The sequence below is a fragment of the Protopterus annectens genome, chromosome 9.part0 (assembly GCF_019279795.1).
Source record: "Protopterus annectens isolate FY-2018-M chromosome 9.part0, PAN1.0, whole genome shotgun sequence".
NCBI lineage: Eukaryota > Metazoa > Chordata > Ceratodontiformes > Protopteridae > Protopterus > Protopterus annectens.
The window spans coordinates 158,559,610-158,585,883 of NC_056743.1; the positions used below are offsets into that span (position 1 = coordinate 158,559,610).

General features: G+C 39.3%; 1 protein-coding gene across 1 annotated transcript in view; it reads right to left on the reverse strand.

Annotated features, from left to right (window-relative positions):
• Positions 1-26,274, reverse strand: part of LOC122811104 (hatching enzyme 1.2-like) — a 204,082-nt gene that overhangs the window by 47,056 nt on the left and 130,752 nt on the right. Inside the window, exons 8-9 of the mRNA XM_044082681.1 lie at positions 13,546-13,627; positions 9,186-9,310 (exon numbers count right to left, since the gene is read on the reverse strand). Coding sequence (XP_043938616.1) covers positions 9,186-9,310; positions 13,546-13,627 — 207 coding nt within the window. The remainder of the gene's footprint in view (positions 1-9,185; positions 9,311-13,545; positions 13,628-26,274) is intronic.

Sequence of the window (26,274 nt, forward strand, 5' to 3'; positions counted from 1 at the left end):
ATTGTTGGACTATATTTGTAATTGACTATATGAGAATCAATTTCTGATTTTAGATAGATAAAAAAAGAAGATGATATAATTGTCTCTATGATGCTTTCTGTGCTTTGAAGTGCACAGAATGTACAACTGGGTCTCAGGAGGTAAGCTGATATAGGTCTCAAGTAGAACTGGATCCAGCACTAGGCAATCCAGGCAATTGCCCAGGGCCCACTGGTTGGGGGGCTACCACATTTAATTTTTAACTAAACAAAAACTCGTACATTTCTTCTTTAAATGCGCACTCTCTCTCCGTGTTGTGTCTGTAGTTTGTGCTTGCATGCGTCTTTAGGAGTATGACACACACACACAGCAACACATGGCTTGTGATTTCTCAGAAATGCATTGGAGTTACAACTGCTGTGCTGCTGCCATGAATCAAAGAACTAGTACTTTTAGGACTGTAGTTGCTGCCGGTAACAGGAGAACTGCTGCACTGATAAATTTTGGAACCGGAGATGAGATGAGTGATCCTTCTCTGTTGCCATCGGCTTTTGAATTTTGGAACCGGAGATAAGAGTGCCTTCAGCAGCAGGTAGTGCATGTGTATGTGGTTGTGTATGTGAAATCCCCTAGTTAGGGACGGTGGGTTAGTTAATTAGTTTGCTCAGGCTGAAACCCTGTACCTTGGAGACAAGAGCCTTAATTCTCTACACCAACTACCAGGCTTTACACTTAGTCATCACATTTGATTGAAATGTTCAGAAAAGGGTCATTTTTGTCTTTTATTGGTTCATACATTTTGTTTAACTACTTAACGGAAAAAAAATATTCAAAACTACAGGGTTGCATTTCACTGAATGTGAGTTTCAATGCATTTTCAAGGAATGTGAGTCTCAATGCAATTTTAAGGAACTTCAAGGCAAGGGAAGGGAAGTGAAGAGAAGTTTACTGTTGTTTCTGCTACATCTGTTTTCAATGTGCAACTGTTTTGCTTAGCAAATGACCATCGGTGTTTGTACTGTAAGATTAGAAAACAGAGTTAGTACCACAATGGGTGGCCTATTTGCCTTTAGTGTAGAAGGCTGAGGTTCTACTCTTACATTTTTTAATTTCTCCAAGTATTTTGGGTTTCTGATACCATGATGAGAATGGACCCCATTCCTAAGTCAAAGTATGATTAAAGTTCATGAAATTATCATTGTTTCAATCTTTGATGTTAGTCACAAGTGCTCTTCACAGCACCCACAATATGCCAAGTTATGGCTCCTGCAATTTGTACGGAGTTACATATATCATTAACATATCTAAGTATGATTGTAAATTATTATTATTTTTTTTATAAGACTTGTTGCTCCCACTGCGATTGGAGCTGTTTGAATATCCTTCTTCCTCATTGCCCTCAATTCTGCCTGCAAATCCTGGTATTTTATGGCTTTGTAACACTGTACGTAAGACACTATGGTCACTAGATGTAGCAATTTCAATGATCAATGCTACTTTTGTCTTCTTTTCATGGACTACTATATCTGGTTTTATCACATGTGTTTTTGAACTGTTGGTAACAGGTGATCCCATGCAATATAAACTTCAGCGTTTTCTACCATGCTTTGTGGTTCATGCTTTCAGTGATTTTCAGCTACTTCAATATTATAATGCTTGCACAATCCCCAATGCATCAGTCTTATACCATGTAGATGGATTGCAGATACTGCAGTGCACTTTAAGGGGGGATGTTAAACTTTTGAGGGGGCTATCCTTCGGATGAGAAGTTGAACTGAGGCCCCATCTGTCCTTGTTAATGGTAGATGCTATGAGATCTTTCCCATCCACCTGAGCTATTGAAAACAGTAGGGGGAAGTTCTAACCTAGCAGAACTAATCTGGTCAGTAAAGAACATTTAAATGAAAAGTTATAAATTAAATCCATATCTCTGCCTTTCTTTCAAAAGTAAAGAAGAATAATAGTGTGCACTCTGACAGTCCTGAGCAGTGCTTACAGTAACTAGGATGAGACAGACAAGTAATGGGACCCCAGAATGGCTGCAAGGTGGGGCTTGCTCCATTCTCCTGCCTAGGGCCCCAGCTGATTATGATCCAGCTCTGGTGTAAAGACTTCTTTATGAAAATGTATGATGGAGGGAGCATGTCTTTTAATCTAAACTCAATATTATTACTTGCATTTTGTTCTAAAAATATCTAAAGGCAGCATTATCTAACATCATTGCCAGTGTATGCTGTACATATTCACTATCAATAACAGATATAATTTATTAGCTCCATTATATTTTGAAGGTATTGCAGGGTGATTGCAATTTATTGACTTGGTAAACAGGAATGACTTGTAGGGCCAGTAGATTCTTGGGCTGTCACTGGTTCGTTAATGACTGCCCAAGTTCAATCTGTAAGTATTTGGAGATTTGCTCCCTTCTCCATTGTTCTGCAACCATGATGCGTTATATAAAAGTAATGGGTATGGGGGGAAAACCCCCCACACGGCGTGGTGCATGGGGCCATTCCCCCTACTAATAATCACAAACTGCAACCTTAATATCAAAGTAGAGTTTTCATTTTAAATATTCATGTAATTTGAAATGATTGTTTATAAATATTTATTCTCATCATCATCTTCTTTTGGCTGTTCCCATTAGGGGTCGCCACAGTGGATCATCTGTTTCCATTTCTTCCTGTCCTCTGCATCTTGCTCTGTCACACCAACCACCTTATCTTAGGCCTTCCTCTTTTCCTGTTACCTGGTAGCTTCATCCCTAGAATCTTTTTCCCAATATACTCAGCATCCCTCCTCAGCACATGTCCAAACTAACGTAATCTTGCCTCTCTGGCTTTGTCTCCAAACCTTCCAACCTGGGCTAACCCTCTAATATACCATATTCCTAATCTTGTCCACCCTCATCACACCCAGTGCAAATCTTAACATCTTTAACTCTGCCGCATCCAGCTCAAACTCCTGCCTTTTTGTCAATGCCACTGTCTCCAAACCATGTAACGTAGCTGGTCTCAGTATCCTCTTGTAGACCTTCCCTTTCACTCTTACAGGTACTCGTCTGTCACAAATCACTCCTGACACTCTCCTCTACCCACTCCATCCTGCCTGTACTCTCTTCTTCACCTCTCTTCCACACTCACCGTTACACTGAACTATTGACCCCAAGTATTTAAACTTATCCACCTTCACCACCTCTACTCCCTGCATCCTCACCATTCCTCTATCCTTCCTCTCATTCACACACACATATATTCTGTCTTAGTCCTGCTGACCTTCATTCCTCTTCTGTCTAGAGCATATCTCCATCTCTCCAGGGTCTCCTCCACCTGTTCCCTACTCTCACTACAGATCATAATGTCATCTGCAAACATCATAGTCCACGGGTACTCCTGTCTGATCTCTTCTGTCAACCTGTCCATCACCATTGCAAATAAGAAAGGGATCAGAGCTGATCCTTGATGTAACCCCACTTCCACCTTAAATGCATCCATCACTCCCACTACAGACTTCACCGCTGTTACACTACCCTCGTACATATTCTGTACCACTCTTACATACTTCTCTGACACTCCTGACTTCCTCATAAAATACCACAACTCCTCTCTAGGCACCCTGTCATATGCTTTCTCTAAACTTTCAAAAAACATAAGCCAGCACATAAGGTTCCATTCAAAAACACTATTAACTACATCTACATCTTCTCAATAAAAGAATAAAAAATTAAACAATTAACGGGCTGCCTGCCCTTGGCCTTTATCAATTGCAGTCAAAAAAAATAATGTAATAACTGTCATTGTGTTCATGCTATGCCTACAGACCATCTCCAAGGAGAATATCATATTTATAAAGTAAATACCAAATATATAATATATAAACACCATATACCCCCCACCCCATTGTGTCATGCTAATGCATATCTACATCTCCATCATGAATATCATATATATAAAGTAAATAATTATTAATAATATGTCAATATATATATATATTATATAAATGCAAATTCTAATTAATTCTTTCCAAAAAATTTATTAGCTACCCCACCTTTATTATTTGTTGATGCAAGATAGGCAGACAGTTAGGTACTATCATATTTTTTTTAAAAATACACTTTAATATTTTATTTTATATATATATGTTATTTTTTATATTTTTCATTATTTTTTTGATTTATATTTTATTTTTTTATTTATTTTTTTTTTTTTTTTAGATGCTACGGGCATATGGTTTTTATTCTTTATAATTTTTTTTGTGATGTGATTGATGTTGATTGTTTTATTGTTGACTATATAAGTATGGTCCACCAGGGTCGCTTTTCAATTTATGCTTTCTCTAAGCCTACAAAAACACAATGCAACTCCTTCTGACATTCTCTGTACTTCTCCATCAACACTCTCAGAGCAAACATCTCATCTGTAGTGCTCTTTTCCGGGATGAAACCATACTGATGATCACTAATCATCACATCCCTTCTTAACCTAGCTTCCACTACTCTTTCCCATAACTTCATGCTGTGACTGATCAATTTAATCCCTCTGTAGTTACTACAGCTCTGCACATCACCCTTATTCTTAAAAATTGGTACCAAAACACTTTTTCTCCATTCCTCAGGCATCCTCTCACTTTCCAAGATTTCATTAAACAATCTGGTTAAAAACTCCACTGCCATTTCACCTAAACACCTCCATGCTTCCACAGGTATGTCATCTGAGCCAACAGCCTATCCATTCTTCATTCTCTTCATAGCTATCCTTACTTCCTCCTTGCTAATCCATTGTACTTCATGATTCACTATCCTCACATCATCCAACCTTCTCTCCCTCTCATTCTCTTCATTCATCAACCCCTCAAAGTACTCTTTCCATCTCCTCAACGCACTCTCCTCACTTGTGAGTATGTTTCCCTCATTATCCTTTATCACCTTTACCTGCTGCACATCTTTCCTAGCTTGGTCCCTCTATCTAGCCAATCGGTACAGGTCCTTTTCTCCCTCCTTAGTGTCCAACCTTTCATAAAACTCTTCATATGTTTTATCCTTAGCCTTCGCCACCTCTCTCTTTGCCATGCACCTCATCTCCTTATACTCCTGTCTACTTTCTTCATCTCTCTGACAATCCCACTTCTTCTTTGCCAACCTCTTTGCCTGTGTGTCTTGATGTGATACCAAGCACCTTTCTAGCAGTCTCCCTTACTAGCTCTGCTGTAGTTACCCAGCTATTTAGTAACTCTTAACTGCCACCCAATGCCTGTCTCAACTCATCCCTGAACTGCACCTCACAATTACCCTTTTTCAGTTTCCACCATTTGATCCTTGGTGCTGCCCTCACACTCCTCCTCCTCTTCTTGATCACCAACGTCATCCTACAAACCACCATCCTATGCTGCCTAGCTACACTTTCTCCGGTCACCACTTTACAGTCTCCAATCTCCTTCAAACTGGCCCTCCTACATAAGATATAATCCACTTGTGTGCATCTTCCTCCACTCTTGTATGTCACCCTATGCTCCTCCCTCTTGTTAAAATACGTATTCACCACAGCCATGTCCATCCTTTTCGCAAAATCCACTACCATCTGACCTTCTGCATTCCTTTGTTTAACACAATACCCACCCATCACTTCCTCATCCCCTCTGATCTCTTCACCAACATGCCCAATGAAATCTGCTCCAATCACCACTCTCTCACCCTTGGGTACAGTCATCATCACTTCATCTAATTCACTCCAAAATTTTTCTTTCTCATCCATTGCACACCCAACTTGTGGAGCATATGCACTAACAACATTCATCATTGCACCATCAATTTCCAGCTTCATAAACATCACTCTATCTGACACTCTTTTCACCTCCAAAACACTCTTAGCATACTGTTCCTTCAGAATAACTCCTACGCCATTTCTCCTCCCATCCACACCATGATAAAAAAATTTGAACCCACCTCCGATACATCTACCCTTACTCCCCTTCCATCTGGTCTCTTGCACACACAATCTACCAACCTTCCTTCTGTCCATCATATCAGCTAGCTCTCTCCCTATACCAGTCATACTGCCAAAATTCAAAGTTCCAACCTTCAGTGCCACAGTCCTAGCCTTTCTCCTCTCTTCCTGCCTTCGGCCATGCCTTCCGCTTCTTCTCCTCCTTCGGCCAACAGTAGCCCAATTTCTGCCAGCACCCTGTTGGCTAACAGTATTTATTCTAAATTTAGATAATTTGTACTTTTGATTTCAAAGCACTAACAGTAAAATGTGGCAGTGGGGAAAAATGTATCACATATTCTAAAACTTGTCTTGCAGATGGCATACAATGATAAAATTCTAAATCCTGTTCTGACAGTTGGCATAGAGGGCTGTTAATGGGTTTCTTCCTATGTTGCAGGGAATGATTACCTCAGCCTCCATCTGCCTACTGTCTGATCTCAAACAAGTCACTTAACCATAGGGTAATAGGTTGGTACTGGGCTATCAGCCCTAGGGCCAATACAAGCCTAGCCATAACTATTCCCTGGCTATTTCTTCCCACAGTACTTAGTTCCCCTGGACCCCTGTGTAGCAGGGTGACTGACTTGATCCCCGGGGTGAATTTCCTATCTCCCATCCAATCATCAAGGTTCCTTTTGAAAAGGGCCAAAGAGATGCTCTGTTGACATGTATGGGCAGTCTATTCCAGAGTCTGGTAAGTCTCAGGGTCAGGAACCTATCCCTCCAGCATGTTTTGTTCATTGTGATGACAAAGTTTAGATCCCTGGAGCATGTGTCTCTGAGGTATTGGGATTTCTTTAAGTGTAGCATGTCCAACAGCTCTGGGTTTAACATGGCCTTGTATGTTAAGCAGAGATCGCCTCTGAGTAGACGATATGCGACAGAGTATAGGTGAAGTTTTTTTAGATGGTCAGCATAGGTCATCTGCTTTAGGCCTGTGATTTTTTTAGTGAGGTATTTCTGTGGCCTTTCCAGTTGTTGCAGATATTTTGAGAGGTACATACCAAATGGGGCATTGTATTCTATAATGGGTCTAATGAGGGATGAGTACAGTGGGACAATGACCTCCTTTTTTCTGGATGAAAAGCCCTTAATGATGAGGTGTGCCACATGGAAGGATTTCTTAACTGTTATGGTGATGTGGTTATTGAAGGTGAGACCACTGTCCATCTGTGTCCCTAAGTCTCTTATCACACTTTCAGTGTTTAGTGTACTGCCACCTATGTGGTAATTCATGGGTACATGATTTTTCCCCAAAGGGGATAACTATACATTTCTTGGCATTCAGCTTGAGCCCATGTCTCTGGCACATTCTGTAAAGCCCTTTTGTAGAATATCCACATAATTTTGGGATTCAATAACAGCTCCCAGTTTGCAGTCATCTGCGAACTTTGTTAGCCAGAGTCCCTTAGTGTTGGCCTGTACTTCAGAGAAGTAGATGCCAAACAAGAGCAGTCCGAGGACTGAACCCTGAGGTACTCCACTTGTCACTTGTCTGGAGCTGGATTTGGAGTTGGCTACTTTTACAGTGTGGGTTCTGTCAGTAAGCCAGTTGGCAACCCATCAAGTGATGTAGGGATTAATGTCCAGCTTAGTAAGTTTATCTATGATTCCAGAGTGGGGGGTGGTGTCGAAGGCCATGGCAAGGTCCAGATAGGCTGTGTGGACTGCCTTACCCTTGTCCATGGTCTAAAGACTGATTCAAAAAAGTCAATCAGGTTCAGAAGACCAGATCAGCCCTTCATGAACCCAAACTGCATGGGGTCTAGTGTTTGAAGGTTGCCAATGTCTTTGTTTATAAGTTCCATGATAATACGTTCCATGGCCCTGCAGATCAGGCTCGTCAGACTGATGGGGCAGTAGTTCCCAGGATCCAAGGTGGATCCCCACTTGTAGAGTGGGATAACTGTAGGTGTGCACCACTCAGTGGACATGAAGCCTGAGGTGAGGCTATGATTAAACATGACACTTAGGTGAGGTGCCAATTCATTTTGTAGTTCATGTTGTACACAGCCTAGGATGTCATCTGGTCCCATGGATGCTATATTCTTAGCTTTGGAGAGTGCAGTTTTTACCTGTGTGGCCGTTATTACCAGAATTTGACAATTTTCTGTATTGAGATGGACCCTTTAAGGGGTGAGAGGGGGTGAAGTTTGCACTGAATCAATCTACCAGGATATTGGCAATATCTTTGGGATCAGTATAGTTAATACCATTCTGTTGTAGCTCAGAGCAGATCTGAGCATTGCCATTTAGATTCTTGACATAGCTATAGAATGCCTTGCAGTTGTCTTTGGAATCTTTGGCAATTTTATTTTCATAACTAGCTTTGGAGGATTTTATGAGGGATCTCAGCTTCTTACTGAGGCTGATAAGGGTTTTTTTGCATCCTGGGATTTTCCTCTTTTCTGCAACAGCTTCTTCCTTTTGTTGTAAAGTTTGTTTACGGCAGGGGACCACCAGACTGGCTTCCTTTTTTGGAGGAGAGCATCTTGGTTCTATTTGGGATGGCACAATTCATGCATGGGTGGATGTGCTCATACAGTGCCTTAGTGTAGGCTCAGCAGTTGAACTTTCAGTTCCTGTCTGCGTGGGTGTCATGTAGTTTGTCACTTCTAACTTGAGTAGCATGAAGTTGGCTTTGGAGAAGTGTGCTTTGGGACAAGTGGAAATTTAACCTAAACTCCTTAATGGTTTCCTGGTCTGTATGCCTAATTATTACCTCTGAACATATAAAACCACAGGAATAGAAACATAAAATAAAATGAAATCAGATCCAGGGCTGTTGGTAATGTTCCTGGATTACAGGATGCCATGCACTGCTACAGACACATTTGTTACGTCACAGAGCAGGGAAGAAAAGACAATTTTAACAGAACACAGATCCATTTAGCATGGCAGTCACGTGATAACGCTATTATTTATAGAACAACTCTTTCAGCTGTGAAGAAGGAGGGACATTTTAGCAAATAATTGGGTATTTCTATACCATTAGGTGAGACTGCAGACATACCCCTGTTAACAAATTATCACTATATATCTAATACATAAAATACAATACATATATGCATACATAATATAATACATACAGTATATATATATATATATATATATATATATATATATATATATATATATATATATATATATATATATATATATATATATATATATATATATATATATGCAGCTAGAGAGATTGTTAGCACAAGTAGTACTTACAGCATTCATAGAGTATGTTGACCCTGTACAAATCGAGTGGGCTCAGTATACGGCTTTCTCCAATAGGTACATTTGGGTCTGGTTTTGGAACAATTGTTGGGTATCCAGTGTAAGAGAATGCATTTCTGTTGAAACAAAATACTGCATTACAACACTGTGGCATCATTAAATCAAATTAAAGTCAAACATGTAATGTCCTCAATCTGTTTAAAAACAAATTAATAGTACAATTCCATTCAAAAATCAGTGTGGTTTTAAAAGAAGGGTTGAAAATGACTGCTAGAATGACTCTGTTTATTTTCCTGCCATTTAAGATTACTTAGACTAATAATTAAAACATTATGCCATTTATGGTTTGACAAGAAAGGGAAAATATAAGCCCTCATCATTCAGCTTTATACTACTATTGGACACCAATCAACATGAAATCCATACATCAAACATAGGTTCATAGGTTCATAGGTAGATACTAGGCTATCTGCCCTAGGGCATTTATAAGCCTAGCCAGAGTGTATTTGGCTTCCGCCTCCCTATTAGATTAGCCTTCTGTGCCTCTGTAAAGTAGGTCACAGAAGGTACCCTTTTAAGATTAGTTTACTGTGCCACTGTCTAGCAGGGACACAGAAGAGATCCCAGGGGTGAATTTGTGATTTCCCATCCACGCGTCCAGATTTTGCTTGAAGAGGGTCAGCGAGGGCTATGTCTAACATGAATTGGGATTCTATTCCAGAGTGAGGGGAGCCTCTGGGAAATGAATCTGTCCCTCCAGCATGTCCTATTTATTTTTGTGCTAAGGTTTAGGTCCCTGGAGCGTGTAGCTCTAAGGGACTTGGATTTTTTGAGGTGGAGCATGTCCATTAATTCTGGGTTTGACATGGCTTTGTACATCAGGCATAGATCGCCTCTGAGTAGGCGGTAAGCAACTGAGTAGAGCTGGAGTTTCTTTAGTCGAGCTGCATAGGACATCTGTTTGTAGCCCATGATCCTCTTGGTGAGGTACATTTGGGGTCTCTCCAGTTGCTGCAGGTGTCAGGTAAGGTACATCCCACAAGGGGCATTGTATTCAATTATAGGTCTGATGAGTGACAAGTAAAGGGGCACAATGACCTCTCTTGATCTAGATGCAAACCCTTTCATGATAAGGTGGGCTATATAGAAGGTATTTCTAACCACTTTGGCAACATGATTATCAAAGGAGAGATTACTATCTACGTTGGTCCCCAAATCTCTAATTACTTCTTCCGTACTTAATGGATTACCACCTATGTGGTAATTTGTGGGCACCTTGTTTTTCCCAAAGGAGACGACTATGCACTTTTTAGCATTTAGCTTGAGGCCGTGGCTCTGGCACCAAGCATCCGTCTCTGTGAGACCCTTTTGGAGGATGCTTGTGTCAGCTGGAGATTTGATTATGGCCCCCAGTTTGCAGTCATCTGCGAACTTTGTCAGCCGTAATCCCCCCATGTTAGCCTGAACCTCAGAGAAGTATATACCGAACAAGAGAGGTCCCAGAACTGAGCCCTGTGGGATGCCACTTGTAACTGGTTTGGATTCGGACATGGCACCTGCGATTCTGACCATGTGGGTTCTATCTCTGAGCCAGTTTGCAACCCATCTTGTGATATAGGGGTTGATATTTAAGCTGGTAAGCTTATTTATGATGCCCGAGTGGGGTATTGTGTCGAAGGCTTTTGCGAGGTCCAGGTAGTCTGTGTGGACTACCTTGCCCTCATCTATGGCTTTGGTAACTGTTTCAAAGAAATCAACTAGGTTTAAGAGGCAAGATCTGCCCTTAACAAAGCCAAATTGGGTAGGGTCCAGTGTCTGGAGGCTCCCAATGTCTTTGTTTATGAGTTCCATGATAATACGATCCATAGCTTTACAGACCAGACTAGTCAGGTTTATGGGGCTATAGTTTCCGGGGTCCGTTGTGGCACCACCTTTGTGGAGTGGGACCACTGTAGCTGTACGCCATTCTTTGGGTACATATCCTGTAGTAAGGCTAAGTTTAAACAGTGACTTAATGTGAGGGTTCAGTTCTTTTAGGAGCTCGTGTAAGACACAGCCTGGGACACCGTCTGGTTCCATAGATGCTGTGTATTTTGCTTTGGAGAGGGCAGCTTTCACCTGTGCATCTGTGATGTCAGGGAGGTTACATTCAGTTGGGATAGGCATTTGCTCCTTTGGGGTGGAGGGGGGGAGAAGTTTGCGCTGAATCTGTCTGCCAGGATGTTGGCTATGTCTGTAGGTTCGGTATATTTTGTACCGTTATGCAACAATTCAGAGCATATCTGGGAGTTTCCACCCATGTTCCTGACATAGCTAAAGAAGGCCTTGTGATTATCTTTAGTGTCTAGGGCAATTTTTCTTTCGAAGCTGGCCTTTGATGATTTTATGAGGGATCAAAGTTTCTTGCTAATACTGATCAGAGATGCCTTCCTTTTTTGGGATTTTGCTCTGTCATGTAGTAGCTTCCTCCTTCTGTTGTATAGCTTATTTATGGCCGGGTTCCACCAGACCAGTCTCCTGCTTTTGGAGGAGTGAGTCTTGGTTTTATTTGGGATAGCACGATCCATGCATTCCTGCAGGTGCTCATAGAATGCATTTGATTGGGCTCTATTATCCTCTGGCCCAGGGGCTTTGAAGGATTCCACCTCAGTCTTGAGAAGTGCAAAGTTAGCTTTTGAGAAATTCTTTACAGTGATTTCCTTGGCTGGGGGTGGGAACAGGATATGGATGTCCAGGGAAATTTGTTTATGGTCTGATCTTACCAATGAGGGGTTTACCTCTGGTGTGGAACATAGAGTCCCCATTTGGTGGTGACCAGGTCCAATATGTTGTTCCCTCTTCTGGGAGTGGTGACCAGTTGTTCCATTGCGTTAGAGTTTATAAATTCGAGGAACTGTTGGGCGAGGGAGTTTGGGCTTCAGTAGTTTTCCCAGTCAATGCTTAGGTAGTTGAAGTCACCAATAACATAGTGTTTGGAAAGACCTTCATATTCTCCAGTGTTCTCAGGAATGCCAAGTGGGGTTCCTGTAATAGGGAGGGTGTTATGTAGCAGGCTACAAACTGAAAGGCAGTTTTTCCCGCTGTTAGTTGCACATGGATGGTTTCTGATGCTTCGTGCAGTGCCATTAACCTGGAGGTGTAGGTATCTTTGATGAATACAGATACTCCCCCTCCTTTTGTGCTTCGGTCCGAGTTTTGGCACCGAAATGCATGGTATGAGTTATAACCTGGTAGTGCTGGGGTGCTCTCGGGAGCCTTGAACCAGGTTTCCGTTACTGCACAGATATCAATATTCTCCATACATTTGCTGGTATTCCAAAATACCAGCAAACTGACTTTCCATGGAAAAGTCTGAGTCACACACTTGTAACTAACATATGGAGTGTTAGTAGCAAGTGTTCTCTAAACAAGACTGCCTCCAATATGTATATGTCTATGAATACACACACACACACACACACACACACACACACACACACACACACACACACACACACACACACACACACACACACCCACACACACACACACACACACACACACACACACACACACACACACACACACACACACACACACACACACACACACCCACACACCCACACACATACACACACACACACACACACACACACACACACACACACACACACACACACACACACACACACTGTGTATATATGTTATCAATAAAATCTAAAAGTAATTATGCTGAAAGACAATATCAACAGTGAAAGATCAAAACTGCAGCACATCAACAATCTTTAAGATCAGCAGTGCTACACGGATTGTCATTATTATGTATTTAACCAAAGCACAAACCTAAGCTATAACATATACAGCATAACAGCAAATAAAACATGCTGTCTGTGTTTTTTTTATTTTTTTTTTTTAGGGGATGCAAGCCTCCCTGCATCCCCAGCACCCCCACTAATTATATCAACACTGAAGTAGCACAACACTGGGAAAGATTTAAACTGTCAGCATGGCAATAAAAACGGTCTGTGTAGCATTGTCAATATTAAAGTTTGTCAATCTGCAACAGTTTTGATCTTTTACTGTCGATGTTCTATGTCAACAAATTATTTTTATATATTTTTTATATAGATATAGTTACAGATATAGATATAGATACACATAACACAAACACACAGACAAGGGCATATATAAAACAATAGCAAATCACATGTGTGATTGTGTGTGTGTGTGTGTGTGTGTGTGTGTGTGTGTGTGTGTGTGTGTGTCTGTATGTCTGTCTGTGCATATGCATGCCTTTAGATGGCTATAACTTTAAAAACATTGGTACTTCAGTACAAGTCTATCACAAGTGTAGTGAAAATGTATAACTTACCTAGGGTAGTGCATTATTGAGCTATAATCATAAGGTGTGTTAAGGTTATTGGTATTAACCTTCCTGAAATTGTAGGCCATATCTGGAAATAAAAATACAAAATGTGAAAATAAAAAGTTAGAAAAGAAAAAGGTTGTTTCTGCCTATAGAATTTTTTAAGACTCTTTCTTCAAGGTAAGCAAATAAAGTATATAAGATTATTGTACAGGTAAAACATATGGAATGTGGCTGAATATGTGCAGCAAAAGTCAGAGATATCTTCCTTATGTTTTTTAAATCCTAGATGCAGACCAATCAAAAGCGGTACTGTGTAAGGTGTGCAGGATGTGATGCAACAAAAAGCCTTGTCTCTACAGCAATGTAGAAACAGGCTGAGTTGCATATGTAACACAGCAGTGGCAGTAATTAAAGCCCACAAAAGATGCCACATAATATGGAGAGTCTCGATTATCCAACGGGGATATCTCGGCAAGCTCTGTTTCATCATGCATCTCCTTTTCCCTCTTCTCCCGCTGATCCCAGCAACTTCTATCCTGATACCGGAACATTAATCAGCTAAGTCATAGGTAGAGCTTCATCCCTCTGTACATTGAGAGCCAAATAAGACTCATTGTCTAAATTTGATGTAACCCCTGGAATTAGTAAACCATTTTACCAATTTATAACTGAAAGCCTGATTCATTTCTGGGCATGTAGTGAATAATATGTTTTCTTGTCAAAATAGCAGGCCAAAATATTGTCCACTTAGAATATCAATTCATTTTAATATAAAATTGTCAACATCAATTACAAAAAATTAAAACAATCATCCAACCAGTGCACAAACCCACCTACAACTGTACAGATTTTCATAGAATATCCAGATTTTTGCCTTATATTTTTGATATGTTCCACATACTATTTTTCATTTAAATCACTGAGGACTGACGTCACTAAATAAAGTACATTTGAGTTTCAGACTTCACATCCTTCAGAACATGTGTGCTAATGCTAACCTGTTATTCTATCAACTTTTTTAATTTTATAAGAAATACATTTAAAATATGCCCCTAATTTTGGGCCTTTGTGCCCCCCATTATTTTTGGGTTTGCCCAGGTTTCTTGCGATCATAGGTTAACAGATATATGACCCCACTGTGTGAAGGGCTTCTCCCCCATTTCCTCCTTTATATAAATGCCATGGTTGCACAATGTAATGAAATAGATGGGGGATGTGTCCCTGCACTAATTCTGACAGTAACAAACCTGAACAGGAACTGCGGCTGCTGTTCAAATAATCATTCAGCAGCAATCAGTAACACCAAATCATAATGAGCACCTCTCCCAACAGGAAAACCAAAAAGCACCTAAACTACAAATCAAACAAAGACATTGAAGCTACACTCCAACCAAACACAGCAACTCAGGAAAACTTCACATTACGAGGCAAACAGACTAAGGAGACTAATAACACATGCAGCATAATCAGCATTCTGTTCTGGAGGGAATTCATATGAGATACAATTCTAGGGTATTTTAAGGACATTTAGTTACGTATGGCTGCAATCAAAAAGGAAGAAGATAGATAGGAGAGGTAAGAGGGGAGACACCTGAGAGAGATAGAGAGAAACAGGAAATACACTACTGTCCCTTATCTAAACTGCATCACATAAAGCCTCCATTCAGGGATTTACTGCAACTCACTATGACTCAACTACAAAACATAATGAACCAGAAATATTTATATCAGCTACAATTTTTGCATCCTATCCTGAAAAAAAAGTGAAAAGGACATTAGAATCTTAAGAAGAGGAAGGAGAGCAAAACATGAGATTCAGATAAGGTCGTGCTGCTGGAGAATCCACATCAGTTCTAAACATATTCATTAGTGGAAAGAGGAACTATTTGGCCTTTTAACTAGAAACGAAGGAATGCTTTCTATTTGTGCTCTCACTGGTAGTGGAGATTTAGTTTTGTTTGAGCATCTAACATTTTATAAAACGTTTCTATAAGAATTGGGACCTCATCTCCTCCTAGCTATTTAAATTTTCCAAAATTATGAATTCTCCTAACTGGGAAAGTTAAATACTGATTCCTGCATTTATGATAACTAAATGTTGTTATTTGTTATAGTTGTATCATCACATGTTGATAACAAATCAAACTCAGTTTCAATAAATGGAGTTTTGATAAAACTATCTGAAAGGTAGTTCATAGAAATGTAAAGCCTAAGTCTTTTCCACTGGAGGAGAGCCACCATATCTCCCTTAACAAAATCATCTCTAGACTGATTTCCTGCATGTCGGTGGTAAGAAGAGATATCACTTGCATTGACCCCTAGATCAGTGCATTTTCTTACGAAGTGCAGAAAAATGATGAGTCGTGGAAAACAACTTTGATCCCATTGCTTACCCCTGATTATGTGATGTTGATGTCTATACTTGCATTTAACCTTGACATATGTTGTGTGTTGTGTGTGTCTGCATATATATATATATATATATATATATATATATATATATATATATATATATATATATGTGTGTGTGTGTGTGTGTGTGTGTGTATCAATGTATGTCTATTAATTGAAATGAAAAGCAGTTGCAAAACAAGCAATCACAAAATACCAATCACATACACAAGTAAATGAACAGCAAACACAACACATTGCAGAATGCTTCTACTAACCCAAGCTCCAAATACATGCATATAGATCCCCATTGTGATGCAAGTACCTACATCAGATACTAGGGGAACATCTGGCTGTCCACTTTATCAAGACATTTTTGTCTGACTTATCAGAGGAATGGCAGTAGTTGAACAGGGTTGTATGTCCTTCAGTGAGTCTTAAATCTGCACAGGAGGTTTGATGCTGATATTGGAATTTTCCTGTTGTCTCTCAGGTGCATGTTGGAGTGATCTATAGTACAGAGCCTCTGAGTCACTTGACAGGTAATCGGCTGCAGGAATGGCTGACAGTCTGCAGGCAGCCATGGAAAAGCAACCTTCATGCCAACCAGGATGACACTTCATCTACCTGTCTCTCAGCCAGTCAGTGGGAACATGGTTGATGGAGTGAAATGAATGACTGCAACTCATGCAGAGAATGCAGATGGCAAAGGCATGCTGGCAAAAGGCATATGGAAGAAATTTGATTAAGGTTATAGAAATTATGAAGAAATATCTGGTTGATGAGATGCTAATGTATGGAAGAAGAGCTCTACTATAGCCATGCAAGGCCTTCTGCTTTAGACCTTTTACCCACAAATGGTAGCAGATGGCAATCCATTAGGTTCTCTTTGAGTCATAGTTATATCCATGCAGAAATGATCCTTTTTATGAAAACACTCAGTCTGTGTGAGATGTTCACCTTAACTGTAAATATCCAAGTATGGTGATAATTTCTGCAAGATACGTTCTCCAATATTTCTCATTACTAATTTAAATGGTATGATCTAGAATGTTAATATCACAAAATCACTTAATATGATACTATTAACTGCAAATACTATTACTGCTTTCTGTATTATTCTTATAGTTATTAAAGTTATACTACCACGACTCATTCACGTCTAGCATTGTCTAATGAATACCAGATTAGTTATTTCTGCTATTTATTTAGGCTTTCCTACTGTTTATTCCTTACAGGCAATCTTGGAATGGTGAGTAAAATAATCTTGTTGATATTGCATATTATGTTTTAACCTTCTGTTCTATGATCATATTTATTTATTTAATTTATTTATTTTACATTTAGTGACTGGGAAAGTCTGACCAGACAGAGGTCCTTTTTCAGTGGAGGCCTGGGTAGAAAATCTCCAATACAAGATTCACATACGATTCAAAAATAAACTTCATAAAAATAGTATGTACAAATATCAACATACAAAGTACAGAACAGTTGTACTAAAAAGTGTGAATAGCAGATCTATTTGATGAAATGTACAGGTTATGGTATATACAGAAGATGCAGTTTAAGAGTTGTATGATTTGTGGTAGGGATGGCCCACAGCATAGGTTTTAGGTAGCAAACAAGATACATTGACTTATCTGTAAGGGATATGATACAAGACCTGTTGTAGTCTGCATACTAAATCTAGGTCTGATAAACATTACACATTGCAAATTCTTTGGCTTTTTAATATATAGTATTGCAGAGTGAACAAGGAGTTGAGAAATTGGAATCTGAAGACTGTGAGTTTAGTAGTTATGTAGTTTAGTTGGTGCAAGTGGTTAGATAATTTCAGAAATTCAGAAAGAATTAACCAGGGGCAGCCACGGTGGAGCAGCGGTTAGCATTGCCACCTCACAGCAAGAGGTTCGCCGGTTCGATTCTCGGCTAGGGTGCCTTCTGTGTGGAGTCTGCATGTCCTCTCTGTGGTCGCATGGGTTTCCTCTGGGTGCTCCGGTTTCCTCCCACATCCCAAAGATATGCAATAGGTGAATTGGACACTCTAAATTGGCCCTAGGTGTGAGTGTGTGTGTGTGTGTGTGCCTTCTGTGGAAGGTTGGGCTGGCAACTCGACACTGGAAAACTCCACTGCCAATCTTGAGCGGACATATAATCCGCTGTGGCGACCCCTAACTGGGAAAAGCCTGAAGAAGAAAGAATTAACCAGGGATAGTGCAGGACCATAACCATGAATCTGCCAGATGAGTTTTTAGCAGTTGTTTAAAGTTTGTTAAGGAAGAATGGGATACTATATTATGGGGCAGACTGTTCCATTTTTTTTTATATGTAGTTGGAGAAGAGGGAATCTCCAGCTGTGGTGTTGGCTTTTGTTACCTGTAGTAGTAATCTATTACTTAAGTGGAGTGATCTATTGTTTGAGTGTAGAAGTATTACATTTTGGAGGGCATGGGTTTTGTCAGGTTAGTGAAGGATTTTGTGGGCAAATATTAGTTGTTTCCGAAGGAGGATTTGGCAGAGTTCAAGCCAATTAAGTTGATTAAGAGCTGAACAATGATGCGACCTGAAAGGAGAGTCTGTGGTATACCTGGCTGTTTTATTGTAGCAGGAATCGAGTTTGGCAATTTCAGTCTATCTCAAGTTTGTGAGTATTGGGGATGCACAGAGCAGTGCAGATATGAGATGGGTGTGTGCAATGGTGAATTTAGCCTGTTTAGTAAGGGGTTGTTTATTTCTGTAAAGAGCACCCAGTTTTTATACACTTTCTTTATGGTCTGGGAGATATGGAAGTCAAATTTAATATTACAGTCGATTTTGATACCTAGAAATTTAGGGTGAGTTACAGGGGAAATGATGGTTTGGTTCTTGGACATAATATTGAAGGAGGGACTTGATGCAGTGGATCTAGTTGCGTTAAACAGACATTTTGTTTTGTTTGGGTTTAGAACTAGCTTGGAGTTTGTGCACCATTCTTCAACTGAGATAAAAGAATCTTGTGTAATAGAATGGAGCTCCTGTAGGGAGAAGGCAGAACAGATTAAGGTTGAGTCATCTGCATATTGGATAATAGAAGCATGAAGAGACGAAGTATGTAGGTTATTAGTAAAAATAAAGTGAAAAGAGTAGGGGGCTCTAGAATGGAACCTTGGGGAACTCCTATTGTAACTGGAAGAAGAAGGAAGAAGTCATTCTGCCATTGGACAGCCTGCTGATGTTGTAATAAATAGCTTTGGCACCAAGAGATAGAGGGTTGGCTTTTATTAAAATCAGAAAGAACTTGAATAAGTTTACTGTGTGTGACCATGTAAAGCCTTGTACAGGTCAAGAAATATAGCAGATACAAATTTCCCATTGTTTCTGTGGTGGTTTACTGTATTGGTGAAGGCCATTAATGTAGTCGTAGGGCTATGAGAGGGACAGAATCCATGCTGGGTGTTAGATATAAGTTTGTGGGTGTGTAAGTGATCCTTAATTTGTATATATATATATATGCATCTTTCTAGGATTTTGACTACAGGGGATAGTATGGTTATTGGACAATAATTAGTCAGTTCTGTGGAGTTGCCACCTTTGTGTAGGGGTATTATGTGGGAGATTTTCCAGATCTCTGAGACTATATTGTCAGACATAGAACTATTATTGACAAGGATGGCTACAGGGTAGGCTATTGCATCGGCAGCAATTTACAGAAATTCTGCTGGGAGTCTGTCAGTGGCTACAGGTGTGGGTTTTAGTTTTTTAAGCAATTTTTTATGCTGTTGATGGAAACTGGTTGGAATGTGAAGGAGCTGCTGTTAATGGTTGACTCGGGTGTTTCTGTGTTAGGGGATGAGTTTTGAAAATTAGATAAGGCAAGTATGGTTTCAGTGAAATATTTGTTGAATTGGGTAGTTATGCTTTCAGTGGTGTTATTGGTTAAGATCATAGGATCATAGGAGGTTACTAGGCTAAAACCCTAAGGCCCTTTCAAGACTAGCCAAGTTTTACCCTTATTCCACAATCAGCACCTATCACCCCTGTCCAAGAGGGACACATGTGGAACCCTCAGGGTGAATTTACAGTTATCCATCCAATCGTCCAGATTGTGTTTGAAGAGGGCCAATGAGGTGCTCTGCTTGACATGAAGCGGGAGTCTGTTCCAAAGGTCTGCTAACCTCTAGGAGACAAGTCTGTTCCTCCAGCAGGTTCTATTAATGTCACATGCCAGGTTAAGGCCTTTAGAGCAAGTAACCCATGAGCCATTGGGCTTACAGATATGCAGCACTTCCAATAAAGCAGGGTCAAAGATTGCCTTATATGCAAGGCATAGATCACCTCTGAGTAGTCCATATGAAAGAGAATAAAGTGACTGTGATTTCAGATGATCCTCATAGGACAGATGCAAAAGACCTTGAAATTTCCTTGTGAAAAACCTTTGTGGTCTCTCCAATTGCTGCAGGTGCTTAGAAAGATACATACCAAAAGGGGCATTGTACTTAGTTATTGGCTTGATGAGAGAAGAGTACAGGGAGGTTATAACTTCTTTTTTCTTGGAGGTAATGCCCTTACTTATGAGATGAGCAATATAGAATACCCTTCTTACCACTGTGGAGACATGGTAATCAAAGGTAAGGTTGCTGTCAGCCTGTGTGTCCAGGCCTCTCACCACTGAGTGCATACTTAGGGTGTTGTTATTGATGTGGTAGTTAGCAGGAACATCACTCTTATTGAAAAGGATGATAACACATTTTTTTTGCATTGAGTTTAAGGCCATGACTTTGGCACCAATCATTTGTTTGTGTAAGACCCTCTTGTAGGATGTTGACATAGTTTGGAGATTCTATGGCCACTCCCAGTTTGCAGTCATCAGCAAACTTTGTCAGCCTCAGACCTTTAGTTTTAGCTTGTACTTCAGAGAAATAGATTCCAAACAGTAGAGATCTTAGGACTGATCCCTGTGGAACACCACTGGTTACATGTGTGCTGCTGGAGGTGGAATCCCCTATTTTGACTATGTGGGTTCTATCAGTGAGCCATTTAGTGACCCATATAATGATATAAGGATTGATACCAGGCTGGGTGAGTTTGTCAATGATGCCTGAGTGGAGAATAGTGTCAAAAGCCTTGGCTAACTCTAGGTAGGCTGTATGCACAGATTTCCCCTTGTCAAAGGCCTTGGTGATTGTCTCAAAGAAGTCCACCAGGTTTAATAGGCATGATCTCCCTCTGACAAATCCAAATTAAGTAGGGTCAAGTGTTTGGAGATTACCTGTATCTTTGTTGATAAGGTCCATAATGATATGCTCCATGGTCTTGCAGATAAGGTTAGTCAGGCTAATAGGTCTATAGTTCCCAGGGTCAGTGGAAGCACCATCTTTTTGCAAGGTGATAACGGTGGCTTAGACTATGACTGAAAATAGTACCCAATGGTGTTGCTAATTCTTGTTTGAGCCCATGTAGGATGCAGCCTGGGATGTTTCAGGTCCCACAGAAGCTGTGGTTTTGACCTTACAGAGGGTATTCATGACCTTCTCTTTAGAGATACAAGGTAGAGGACAGGTGGTAGGGATGTCATGGGATATGTGTGGTGGGGACAGGGGAGTGAAGTTTTCACAGAACCTGTTGGCTAACAAGTTAGTAATGTCTACAGGTTCAGTATATGCGGTATCATTAACTACCAGTTCAGCACAAATCTAGGCCTTTCCTCTTAGGTTACAAATGTAACTAAAAAACGCCTTACGGTTGTCCTTAGTTGAGGAAGCTAATTTGGATTCATAGTTAGCTTTAGAGGATTTAAGCTGAGGAGGGAGTGTTTTGAGTTTAGGCCTCGCTCCCTCTTACTCTTAGACAACAACTTCTTCCTCTTATTGTAAAGCCTGTTAATGGCAGTTGTCTACCAGGCAGGTTTGCTCTTCCCTGAGGAGCTTGTTTTTGTTCTATCGGGTATGGCTAAGTCAATGCAGTTATACAGGTGTTTGTATAAAGCATTTGTGTAGAACTCAGCATAGTTGCCAGTTCTATCTGATGGGGAAAGAGCAGTGAAGCTAGATATACCATCCCATAAAAGGTTATAATCTGCTTTGGAGAAGTTTTTTAGCTTAGTTGCTGCTTGGGGGGGGGGGGTTAGGTGTGATAGTTACTTCGAATGAGACTGATTTGTGGTCAGATCTCACTAGGGAAGACCTCACAGTGGGGGTGCTAGGGTGTGATGGATTTTCCTGGAAGGAGGATATTGTTAATAGCTGCCCAGAACTTTTGAGTGTTACTTTGGTGCTTCATTTGTATATTGTGGTAGAAATTCATTTTATCTTGTTTTACTGATTTTTTTGCTTTATTTTGGAGCTCTATGTATGATTGGCTTGATGCTTGGGATCTGGTAGAATGCTAATGGTTCCAGGCTTTGTCTCTAGTTATTAGTAGTGATCTAGTTTCTTTACTTAGCCAAGGAGCAGCATTTGATTTAGTTCTAATGGATCTAGGAGGTGCATGTATGTTCAGGATATCTAAAAAATAGTTTTAAAGAATTGAACTGCTACTTCTAAGGGAAGGAGCATTGGAGATGTCCAGTTACAGGTTTGTAATTCTGATAAGAAATTGGTGGTGTTAAAATATTTTTTGCTTCTTATTAGATGGTAAGCTGATTTGGACCGGAGTTCCGCTGTGGCGACCCCTAACCAGGAAAAGCCGAAAGACACAAACAAACAAACAATTAGATGGTAAGCTGATTGTTTGTTACGATGAAGCCTATGCCTAATTAGACAGGTTGGTTGATGGCCTCTCAGGCAGTCAGGGAGGCAACCAGACTGAAAGGAGATGGTAGGTGTATTTAGTAGTATCCATTCAAGGGTTGATTCCTTTTTGCTTGCCTCATCTATTCTTGTAGGGGATTGGATGTGAAACTTATATAAAGGAACCAATTTTGACATAAGGAGTTAGTTTTCCTTTTTATAAGCTTGGCTTTACCTCATTAAACATGACTGAGATGGTACTTATTCAAAACAAAGTTGACACCTGATTGGTAAAAAATATCTGGCAAGTGAATGACATTTACTTGAAGGTCAGTACCCTAGATAGAACTATAGTTCTGAAGCAATAAATCTGTTATTTAAACAGTTACTTTTACAAGTATCAATTTTACCTGTACTTCCAGATAAAAAAATACAATTCCGGGTTAAAAAAAAATACAGAAGACCACAGGCAAATTTTTAGGACTCTGTGAAATTTAGCTGACTGCAATGTGTGTCTTGTTGTTTACATTAGGTATATGTTTAGAAAGAGAATACAGTCTTCAATAGATGTGCAGTAAATGTCATCTAAGAGTCTCAGTTCGTGGGAGAATAGATTGATTAGGATAGCCATTGCATGCTGTACTACGGGAAATACTGCACACCTGAATTACCAACTTCTAGATAAGCCTAAACCAAAGTTTTAAATGAGTGAATTAATATTAGTCTAGCTGGAAGTTAAATATCCCTGAATAATTGTTGACAAACAGCAGGAGTCCAATATTTGTTCCAGATTATTATGCTTGCTACTCCTCAGCTGAGCCTATTTTTAAACTCAGTACATTATTAGGTACTATTTACATATATATTTACAAAACTATACTTCTAACATAATCAGTGAAAAACAATATAAATGATTTATATAACATTAATAAGAAAAAAACAAGTTAAAAAATATTTCATTTAATTTATCTTATGCAGGCATACATTTACAGCAGGTGCCAGTCAAGAGACTCATTCGATTATGGCCAGTAGTATAAAGCAATGACTCCAGTTTTCTAGCTTGCTCTCATTTCATTTAATTCATTATCATCTGCCAGTAGTCAACTAATTTAGTGTCACAGTCCTGACTAATGGAGGTCTGGGCAATAAGTGCCTGAAGCTCAGAGTCAAAGAAAATTTAAAAGAGAAAAATTTTAAACTGAACAATTAAAGAACCTTTTTGCCTACCTATTTAAGGTGAAAATATTTTCATCTCATTTAAGCTGCTTTTTACTGTGGCAGTAAATGCTGTGAATTCAGTAACATGATTAAAATACATAAAAACACGATTAAAATACATAAAAATAATAATGTTGCATGTGCTCTGTCTTTCAAGTGCCGTATGTTTGAATGGGTCAATGCAGGCATACAATTACTGCTACAGGTGTAAAGCAGTAAACAGCACAGTCGTTGTTGTAGTTAATAAAGTAAGTAGCATTTCTATAAATATAATAAAATAGGACTGTTGGTGCAAAGTCATCCATGATTCTGTTTTATATATTATGCAGTGATGATGACAGATGAAGAAAAGTGTGAGGAAGTCACAAAATGGATTCATTGAATTGCACTACCTGTCAAAATCAGTTATCTTTCGTTTGTAAGTTAATATTCATAATTTCTGTTGTTGTTAACATTTTCCAATCTATCCTGTTAAATACAACATTTTAGATATATTCCCAGTAAACTTTTTTTCCCAAACACTAGCAGAAAGTTTCATTTGATCAAAATATTCTTTCTTTTAGAACTAATTTGGTTTATCGCATTTCTGTGGCTCTATAAAACAATCTTGATAACAGAAACTATAACAGTCCTTTAATAATAATAGAAGTGACTTGAGCTAAGTGTTATGTGCAATTAATCTTTTTAACTTTTAAAAGGCTGTACCTTAGTATCTTCCCATAAATTAAACAAACTATTGTATTTTAATGTTAATTTAGGAAATATCTTTAGTTGGTGATCATTTTTAAGGTCACTTGTTTCCTAATATGGTCATCAGGAACTTGACATCGGAGGTCATATTATACCCTAAGAATATTTTGAAGGTTAACTGCATTTATATCACTGTTGTGATGCAATTAACTTTTGTATCTTCTGCACTTTTAGTTGTTTGATTTTATTTTTTTTTTTCAATCTAACTGATTATATGGACGCATGCAATGTTAACAGCTTTGATAACTACATTAGATTACTGTAAGCGTGAGCCTTTTATATGATGCAAAATGAGAGACTGGGACCCATGCCTGCTGTTTGAGTAATACCACGCAAACAGCTGCATATGTTTCACTGTTTAACTTGCGAAACTGCCATAAGTGCAAAAAATTTTAATTATTTAGTGTCTATTCTTCTTAATGAATTCTCTTTTTATATTTATTCTATTACAGTATTTGAATTATGGACCAATTTCCAAAAAGGGTATGCTTAGTCAAAAGGATGTTGCTGGTAAGTATACAAAAATATGAAGTATTGTAATTCAAATCCACAGGTCACAGAGCATATGCAGCTCATGAATCAGTGACTCTCATTGGGTGCCTGCACATTCCACAGACGTATTTCAGAAATGCTGGCCACAGGCAGATGGCCCTGCAAATAAGTATTGGATGCCAGAATACCATGCATACTGCAGTTGCATGTCAGTGCATCAGATGCACATCATATAGGCTTGTCACATTACTGTTGCTGTTTTGTGCAGCTAAAGATTTTATTACATTTTTATTTTCTGCAATGTTTAATGCATTGTTGCATACCTGGCCATTCACAGAGCTTGTCACTGAGCCACACCTGTATTGTGCTATTAACAGAATATTAGCTTGCTAGGGGATTGCTGCAGAATCAACCTTGCTGCTTAGAAAAGCAAGCCAAAGTCCCTCTTTAATTATTCAGAGCCCCTTTCTGAATCACACAGACTCATTCTTTTGGAGCTGGATGACTGCTGTCACCAAACTCCATTATCACGCGTCTGATATTGTCCCCTTGTGACTTATTTTCAATTAGCATTCAGTCTGCCTGACATACAGATTTGGCTGAAAAATACAGCCATATGCTATTAAGCTCTCCATTTCAACTCCACTATAATTAAATTAGTGATGTTAAAATTTTAGTCTGCATTTGTGTCCTGATATAGAAGTCATTGATCAAAATACATATACACACATATATGTGCAGAGTAATGTTATGCAATCTGGCAGCTGGTGAGCATACAATATAAAACCAGTATACCAGATGTATAGTATCCATGTCATCTGTCATTTATTTCAGAAAGTTCATGTTTCTGGTAAGGACCAAATCATAGTCAAATGGGATTCTAGACAGCTAGACTTTGCTACCAACATCAGTCAGCTCTGTGTTGTCTGTCGCTTCTCAGTGTTTCCTCATCCTTGTCAGTTTTATGTGCATACTCATAATGAAGCTCAAGGGATCAGTAAAATAACTGATACTACTTTCACAACCACTATATGGTAGTACTACAGATTAGTAAACAAGGAATGATACTACTTTCACAACCACTATATGGTAGTACTACAGATTAGTAAACAAGGAATGATACTACTTTCACAACCACTATATGGTATTACGACAGATTAGTAAACAAGGAATG